The sequence below is a fragment of the Hyperolius riggenbachi genome, chromosome 10 (assembly GCF_040937935.1).
Source record: "Hyperolius riggenbachi isolate aHypRig1 chromosome 10, aHypRig1.pri, whole genome shotgun sequence".
Taxonomy (NCBI): Eukaryota; Metazoa; Chordata; class Amphibia; order Anura; family Hyperoliidae; genus Hyperolius; species Hyperolius riggenbachi.
Window position 1 is genome coordinate 93,376,726 of NC_090655.1, and position 9,061 is coordinate 93,385,786.

At 45.4% G+C, this 9,061-nt stretch overlaps 1 protein-coding gene across 1 annotated transcript in view; it reads left to right on the top strand.

Annotated features, from left to right (window-relative positions):
- The first annotated feature begins 268 nt into the window (after positions 1-268).
- The window catches only part of LOC137536701 (inositol polyphosphate multikinase-like), a 20,857-nt gene continuing 12,064 nt past the window's right edge, over positions 269-9,061 (top strand). Inside the window, exons 1-3 of the mRNA XM_068258930.1 lie at positions 269-512; positions 5,629-5,680; positions 7,878-8,070. Coding sequence (XP_068115031.1) covers positions 269-512; positions 5,629-5,680; positions 7,878-8,070 — 489 coding nt within the window. The remainder of the gene's footprint in view (positions 513-5,628; positions 5,681-7,877; positions 8,071-9,061) is intronic.

Sequence of the window (9,061 nt, forward strand, 5' to 3'; positions counted from 1 at the left end):
TATATACCAGTCACTGCATAACTGTTCACTGCCCCTGTGTGTGTGACAGCTGCACATTTGTAATACCAGTATGTGCATACCAGTTCATGGCACCTGTGTGACCGCACGCTGTTTTATATACCAGTCCGTGCATACCTGTTAATTGCACCTGTGTGACAGCTGCACATTGTATTGTAATACCAGTCACTACATACCTTTCATTGCACCTGTGTGACTGCACATTCTATTAGTCAAGTCAGTGCATACCTTTCACTTCATCCCCCCCAATATGGACAAAACAACAGGCAAAGGCAGAGCCAGAGGCAAGCCACCCGGCATGTCTGTTCGAGGTCGTGCTGACGTGATTTCATGCGGCCCTGGACCAAAGTACAGTGCTCAGAAGAAGGCACATGTCATCAACTCCCAAGATTGTCAGGACGTAGTTGACTATTTATCACAGAACAAATCATCTTCCACAGCCAACAGTGCTACTACAAGCACTACATCCGCAACATTTGACACTTTGCACTTTGGTTACATTATTGTTACAACAAAATGAAGGTGCTAAGCAAGTTACACCACCTCATATGTCTGAGTTAGGCGTCACTATGGACGTAGAGTGTGAGGAGGAGGATGAAGTACCTGCTGTTGGTGCAGTTTTGGAGGTGTCTGATACAAGCGAAGCTGGGGAGGATGATTATGATGATGATTATGATGATGTGGATGTCACGTGGGTTCCCAATAGAGGAGATGACCAGGGGGACAGTTCAGAGGAGGAGTCAGAGAGGAGTAGGAGGAGACGAGTTGCTGAAAGAAGCAGGGGGAGCTCGTCGTCACAAACAGCTCGTGGCAATGTCCGGTGGCATGTATCGCCTCCTATGGACAGCCAGCCAACATGTCCTTCAACGTCAGCTGCTGACGCCACCATAGTGCCATCACCCCAGTGCTCAGCGGTGTAGAAATTTTTTTGTGTGTCTGCTTCAGGTGAGAGCAATGCCATCTGTACTCTCTGCCACCAAAAATTGAGCTGTGGAAAGGCCAACACCCGCGTAGGGACAACTGCCTTACGCAGGCACATGACGAAAAGGCACAAACTGCAATGGGATGACCACCTGAGGAAAAGCAGCACACAAAAGCAAAGCCACCCTCCTTCTCCACTTCCTCCTCCTTCAGATGCATTATCTTCAGCCACTTTCTCCCTTGCACCTTCACAGCCACCCTCCTCCACTCTGCCTCTCACCTTGAGCGGTTCCTGCTCCTCTGCCCACAGCAGCAGCCAAGTGTCTGTGAAGGAAATCTTTGAGCGGAAGAAGCCAATGTCTGCCAGTCACTCCCTTGCCCGGCGTCTGACAGCTGGGTTGGTGGAACTGTTAGCTTGCCAGCTGTTACCATACCAGCTGGTGGACTCTGAGGCCTTCCAAAAATTTGTGGTGATTAGGACACTGCAGTGGAAGATACCAGGCCGCAATTATTTCTCAAAAAAGGCGATACCCAAACTGTACTATGAAGTTGAAAGGCAAGTGTTGTCATCTCTGGCACACAGCGTTGGGTCAAGGGTCCATCTGATCACGGATGCCTGGTCTGCAAAGCACGGTCAGGGCAGGTACATTACTTACATGGCCCATTGGGTCAACCTGGTGACCGCTGGCAAGCCGGGAGTACGTGGCTGTACAGCGGACCTAGTTGTGACACCTCCACGGCTTGCAGGCAGGCCTGCTGCCACCTTCTCTCCTTCTCCTCCTACTCCTCCTGATACATCCTCTTCACTGTTGTCCTCCTCCTCCTCCTTGGCTGAGTGGCAATGCTACTCTAATGGTGCTGCAATCTCCTCTCCAGCTACACAGACCCAGCTCCCCAGGGCCTATGCTGCATGCCAGGTATGACGGTGTCACGCCATCTTAGACATGTCTTGCCTCAAAGCTGAGAGTCACACTGGAGCAGCTCTCTTGGCTATTCTGAACAAACAGGTGGATCAGTGGCTGGCCCCGCACCAACTGGAAATCGGCAACGTGGTGTGTGACAACGGCAGCAATCTCATTTCGGCTTTGAATTTGGGAAAGTTGACACATGTACCCTGCATGGCACATGTGCTGAATCTAATAATTCAGAGATTTGTGTGTAAGTACCCAGGCTTACAGGACGTCCTGAAGCAGTCCAGGATGGTGTGTGGGCACTTCAGGCGGTCCTACATGGCCATGGCACGCTTGGCCAATATTCATCGGATAAACAACTTGCCGGTGAGGCACTTGATTTGCAATAGCCCGACTCGCTGGAATTCAATGCTCCTGATGTTTAACCGCCTGCTACAACAGGAGAAAGCCATCAACCAGTATCTGTACAACTACAGTAAAAGGACATGCTCTGGGGAGATGGGATTGTTCTGGCCAAAGTACTGGACACTCATGCGAAATGCCTGGAGGCTCATGCGGCCGTTTGAGTAGGTGACAAACATAGTGAGTTGCAGTGAAGGCGCCTTCAGCGACTTGATCCCATATGCTTTCTTCCTGGAGCGTGCCATGTGTAAAGTGGTGGATCAAGCTGTGGAGGAGCGTGAACAGGAACAGGAGGAATCGTTGTGGGATCAATTATCAGCAGAACCAGATGTTTCCTCAACACCTGCGGCAGCACAGAGGAGGGGGGAGGAGGAGGAGGAACAGTCTAGTGGGGAAGAGGAGTCAGATGAGGAAGGTGTTTTTTTTTAGGAGGAGGCGGAAGAACAACCGCAGCAGGCGTCACAGGGGGCTTGTGCTGCTCAACTTTCCCGTGGTATTATTCGTGGCTGGGGGAGGAGGAGAACTTACCTGACATCACTGAGGAAGAGCAAGAGAAGATGGATAGTATGTCTGCATCCAAATTTGTGCAGATGACGGCTTTTATGCTGTCCAGCCTGTTTAGGGACCCCTGTATAAAAAAACTCAAGGGGAATGAGCTGTACTGGGTGGCCACCCTACTAGACCATCAGTATAAGCACAAAGTGGCGGAGATGTTTCCAAATCACCAGAAGGCAGAAAGGATGCAGCACTTGCAGAACAAGCTGGCAACTATGCTTTACAGTGCACTTAAGGGTGATGTCACAGCACAATGGAATAAAGGTGAAACTGCCAGTAATCTTCCTCCTCCTCCCATGTCCACGGAGGCAAGGAAAGGACGCTCTAGCGATCTCAAGGTGATGTCGGACATGCGGAGATTCTTTAGCCCTTCAGGATCCACCTTCCACCAATGCCTCGACCGGCAGGTAGCCGACTACCTGGCCTTAACTGCAGATGTAGACACTCTGAGCAGCAATGAACCCCTGGACTACTGGGTGCGCAGGCTTGACCTGTGGCCAGAGCTGTCACAATTTGCCATCCAACTTCTGTCAACAAAAAAGTGTTCAGTACCTCACCTTTATCAAAATGAATGAGGCATGGATCCCGGAGGGCTACTGCCTGCCCGAAGACTAAGTCAGTCCCCACACACAGCATCTTTGCCTGCACGCCATGTGACTGCCTGCACCAAGACTAAGTCTGTCCCCACACAGTATATCTGCCTGCAGGCCGCTTGACTGCCTTCTCCGCCACCATCAACAGGGTCCAGGACTCCAGGTGGATTCCTGAATTTGTAAGGCCGCTGCTAGCAGCGGCCGATATGATAATTTTTCTGGTGCGTGTACATGCTTACCTAATTTTTCTGGCTGCACTGCGGCTGCAACAACAAAACAAAATGCATGTACATGTGTCAATTCCCCTTCGTGATCGTTACCTTGCCGCGGTGAAGGGGCTTGCGTATCACAATGAAGCAATGACCGGCTAAATGAGTGTGTTGGGGAGCACACCTGAACCAAGAAGATAGATGATAAGGTCATTGCTTCATTGTGGACAGACCAAATTCGATCAGCTGGGCACTCAGTCACTTTTGTTCTGTCATTCAGCTACCTCAGCTTGATCATATGGGCTTGAAAACCGCCATGGCCTGCACTCTGGCCATGGTGCGCACCAGTCCAAGCACGGCCGTCACTACACAAACAGCAGTGAGTTTAGTCTCAGTGAGTTTAGACTGTTTAGTCTGTCAGTGTGAAGCAGTACACTAATTACACTACATGATTGATGTATACACATGCAAGATGTTTTAAAGCACTTTAGGCCTCCAATTTAGCAATAAAATGTGATTTCTGCCCTTAAACCCTGCTGTGCTTAAAATCCGGATTTTTCCCCGGGACTTTTGGCGTGTATCCCACTCCGCCATACCCCCCTACAGGTGTCAGACCCCTTAAAAACGTCTTTTCCATCACCTTAGTGGCCACAATTAATGTTTGTAGTTTTGAAGGTTCGTCTGCCCATTGAAGTCTATAACGATTCGCGAAGTTCGCACGAACGCGAACTTTTTCGGAAATTCACGTTCGAGGTTCGTGAACCTAAAATCAGAGGTTCGAGCCATCTCTAGTAAAGACAGGCCCTATATACTGCATGTGGAAATAACTACAGAGGAGATAAATTAAGGACAGAAATGATAAGATAACTCTCTCACTGTGAAAACAAGCTTCTTTAGTGAATTAACACTGGAAATACCGATTGATGTGTGGTGGTAAGTTTTCTCTTGCCTAATTATCTCCAGCATGATCTTAGTGAATTGAGGCCATAAAATCCAGGAGCAGCTCTCTTGTATAGTAAAACTTCCAAAGCTTTAATCAAAATCTTCATTAAAACATAGGCAGCATAATAGAAGTAATACTTATCAGATGCAGAAGGTAAATAGGTAACTGGTCCCGCAATGGCTATTAAGGTCTACAAGAGGTGCGGAGAACAAAGTGCTGTGTTTAACTGTGTGCATGCTGTTCTGCTACATTTCTTTTTCACTAGTAGGTTTAACCCCCCTGGCGGTATTCCCGAGCTGAGCTCGGGCTGGATTTCACTTACCCAGAGCGGTATTCCCGAGCCTAGCTCGGGCTGGCCCAAATCTGTTGTATGCTGCTAATTCCTGGGTCCCGCGTGCGATCGGCACTGCCAGCAGGACCCAGGCATCTCCCCCTGGCTGCAGGGATCCCCGTCTGCTTCTCTCTTCTTTCAGGGATCCCCGGCAGCCAATTAGGACGGCCGAGCTGCAGTTTGCGGCGGTGCGGCAAGATGACGGGCGGTGTGATGTCAATGGGGGGGTTGTAGGAAAAATTAAAGTGACGCTCATCATTTTCCCAGTGATCACCCACGTGTAAATATATATGTATGTATAGATGTATACATGTGTATAGATATATACATGTATATATGTATATACATGTATATGTACTGTATATACATGTATATATATATATATATATATAAGATATATATATATATGTGTGTGTGTGTGTGTGTGTGTGTGTGTGTGTGTGTGTGTGTGTGTGTGTGTGTGTGTGTGTGTGTGTGTGTACCGACCGACATCTGCCTGCACCGACGTCTTCCTGGATTTTGACTACTCTCAGCCTGCTGCCTGCACCAGCCTCTGCCTGGATTTTGACTACTCTAAGCTTGCCGGCCGCTCCGAACTCTGCCTGGATTTTGACTACTCTCTGCCTGCCGCCTGCACCAACCTCTGCCTGGATTTTGACTGCTCTCTGCCTGCCTTATTTGTACAGTTTCACAATGTTTTAAGTTTATTCATGAATTTCATTAATTCAACAATTTTGTGTTCCAGTCTTTTATTTATATGCAGAATGTCTACCGGGCTTTTATTCTGATATATTTTGGTGAGTTATGACTTAAGAATTGGAGGCCTGAAATTCTTGAAAAATATGTACCGCTTTTGACTCATAATTCCAGACAGAAATGCACTGCCAGGGTTAAGGCTGTAAATAATCTTTTAGAGCAAAGAAGAAATGCTGACTTTCAGACCATTTTAATGCTAGGTACACACCATGCAATTTCCCATCAGATTGATAGGTTGAACTGCTATTTTCCTGATGTCTGATCTGCTCCCAATTGATAACTGGATACATTACATCACTACTGCACAAAATCAATCCTTTATCAGATCGGACATGTCGGAAATTATTGGGTCAAGCTGCCTATTTGACAAAAAATTGCATAGTGTGTCCCTAGCTAGCATTAGGAGCAAATGCACCCCCTATCTACCTCCAGAACCAATAGCAGCCACCATTGCCATCCCACTACCACCCTACCACGCACAGACTTCTATAATAGCAATTACTATAATTGAATCAGCCTCTCGAGGAATTCTTTCATTGATGATCTCCTCTTTGCTTCAATGTGAACCTTTGATAACTTAAGCTTTCATTAATTTGCTATCTCCACAGGACGCCGTGTCCATCAATGAGACTAAATAATGCGTCCTTTACGACACCGCAGGATATCGAACGCAAGAAAAACAGACATGAGCATAGCTGACATTTAGAATTCCCTGGTTGCCTATCTGATCAGTTAGCTTTACTTCCAAGTTGATGCTGAAAGAGTGCAGTGTACGTCCCGCATACTAATTATAATTTTGATGCTGGCACTGATGTACTGAGTATATTGATTGCCTTGGCTGTAATGATGGAAATGGGCAAGATCTCAACAGACAGGTCCCAAATCGCACCTCCATTCAGCTGAACTGTAAATCAAACGGACTCGTTTCTGTTGCGTTCCATAATATTCCAAAAAGCACGGCTCATTTCTCACTGTCAGGACCTGAACTAGAGAAATCCATTTCTCCGAGCCTTTTTGATTTAATGGTGTAGCCGGCAACGTATAGGAAACAATCACTTCGCTGATGAGAAAGTCGTCATAAATATTGCATTTGCAGCAGGTTATTTGGTGAAATATTCATTGTTGTACGCTTTATGGCTGCTAAGGGATAATTATTTTCTCAAAGGGATTAATGTCATATTTGTTCCAAGTGATAGGTAATAAACACCATGCATTATGCATAAGTTATTGTAAATTATTTTAATTTTTATCTTTCAGAATCTAAGCGAAGCCTTTCCTATTGCAATCTTAGTTTAGCGGTTGACAGGTTAACATTTTCAGGCCGTTTTAAAAGCAGAAGCAGCCTGCTAGAGTTTATTGGCAGTTTTCAATTTTTTACAGAATCCTCTCTGGAAAACACTTATCATTAAATTGGTGTTTTCTCTACGTTATTATTTTATGTTCATTTTTTGCTATCATTTTGCTGTTTGTGGGGTTTTTATTGCTGTCAGTGAAAGTGCTGATTACAATAACTGTACATGCTGCTTTTAGCACTTTTAAAATATTTGATTGCTGTTCGTAAGTGAAGGGGGGAAAAAAAATTCACCATAAAATGTATCAGCTCAAACTGCCTACAGGCTCAAGTGAAAGTCCACTTCTACTAAACAGCACACTAAAGTACAATGGAACTCATCAAATAGTAAGTGTAGCATGTGCAAAATCTGAGCACCCTTTTGCATGGCCAGTGATAAAGATTTTTTTTTTTTGCAAGGTCAGCTGTACAGGGCTTTTCAGTCTGTCTTAGCCTCTTATACACTTCTAGTGGTTCTGGGTCACCATGAGCTATCTTGGTATTCTGTTTGAAAAGCCCTTGACTCTACTTATTTCATAAAGCTTTTGGGTTTGTCACCAACAATTACTCTGGCACTCTAGATTATCATTCAAAAACAATGAGCCCCTTAAGGACCAGAGACTGCTGGCACCACAAAACGGCACCTCCCGACAAAGCGGTGCACATACCCGCTGCTCTTGCTGGTCACGCTGTTCTCTCTTGCCGCAGGCCTCTCTCTCTGCCGGCCCCTCTCTCTGCCATCTCTATGACGGCAGAGCTTTGTGCGCCAGTCAGGAGCCGCGTGTGTGTGTGTGTGTGTGTGTGTGTAAATGAACCAGATTTTTAATTTCACCACCAAAACTGAAAATGGGAATGTGAGACTCTGTGAAAATGTATAAGATTTAATTATATAAATTTTTTCATTTCAGGTTTGGTTTAAGACTGCTCATGTTGCCTGGCTGTTGTGCTGATCCTGTGTCAATATTACTTTTAGACCCTGAACAAGCATGCAGTTCAGGTGTTTCTGACTCAAGTTTGACTCGATTACACACATGCTTGTTTCAAGTGTGGGATTCAGGCACTACTGCAGCCAAAGCCATCACAAGGACTGCCAGGCAACTGGTATTGCCTAAAATGTAATAAATATGGTGACCATATGCCTCTCTTGTCACCTTTAATTAATCAGGAATGTGGATGTATTCCACTAGAAGATAACAATTCTATATACTCCTAAAACCTAAAAACCTACCACGTGCTATAATGGAATACTAAGAGGTACACAATATGCATAAAAATTTTAAAATGGGTTTGAACAATGGATGTAAGTGTTGGTTTACCTCCAGTGAAGATTACCAGCCAATGGCCAGTCTAATTATTTATTCAGCACTAAAAGGCAACACATTTTGTGAGCTTATGTTCTCAGGCTAACACCAGTCAAACCTGGAAAAAATGTAATAGGCATACCGTGCTTGTTTGAAGAACCATGTGAGGACAATAAATGGTGGATACTGCAAGTAAAAAGTTATATCACTAATTTAAAAAAAACAGCAACAAAAGCTTGCAACTGCATCTAAATGACCTAAGAAAAAAAGATCTTTAAAAAAGAGACTGGAGGGGCTGCTCTATATTCTATACACATTTACCTTCAACCTCTTCAGTTACCTGCCTCCTAACTAGAGCTAGGTAGAGATGGCCCAAACCTCCGATTTTCGGTTCACGAACCGCGTTCGCGAACTTCCGCAAACGTTCACGAACATGCGAACTTTTGCGAACCACAATACACTTCAACGGGGAGGCGAACTTTGAAAACTAGAAACATTTATGCTGGCCACAAAAGTGATGATGTTTCAAGGGGTCTAATACATGAGTATTTGCATGGAAGATTGGGATACACGCCAAAAGTCCCCGGGAAAAATCAGGATTTGACACACAGCAGCGTTTTAAGGGCAGAAATCACATTGCATGCTAAATTGGAGGCCTAAAGTGCTTTAAAACATCTTGCATGTGTATACATCACTTAGGTAGTGTAATTAGTGTACTGCTTCACATTGACAGACCAAACTCATTGTGTAACGCACCACAAACAGCTGTTTGTGTTTGTGTAGTGACGGTC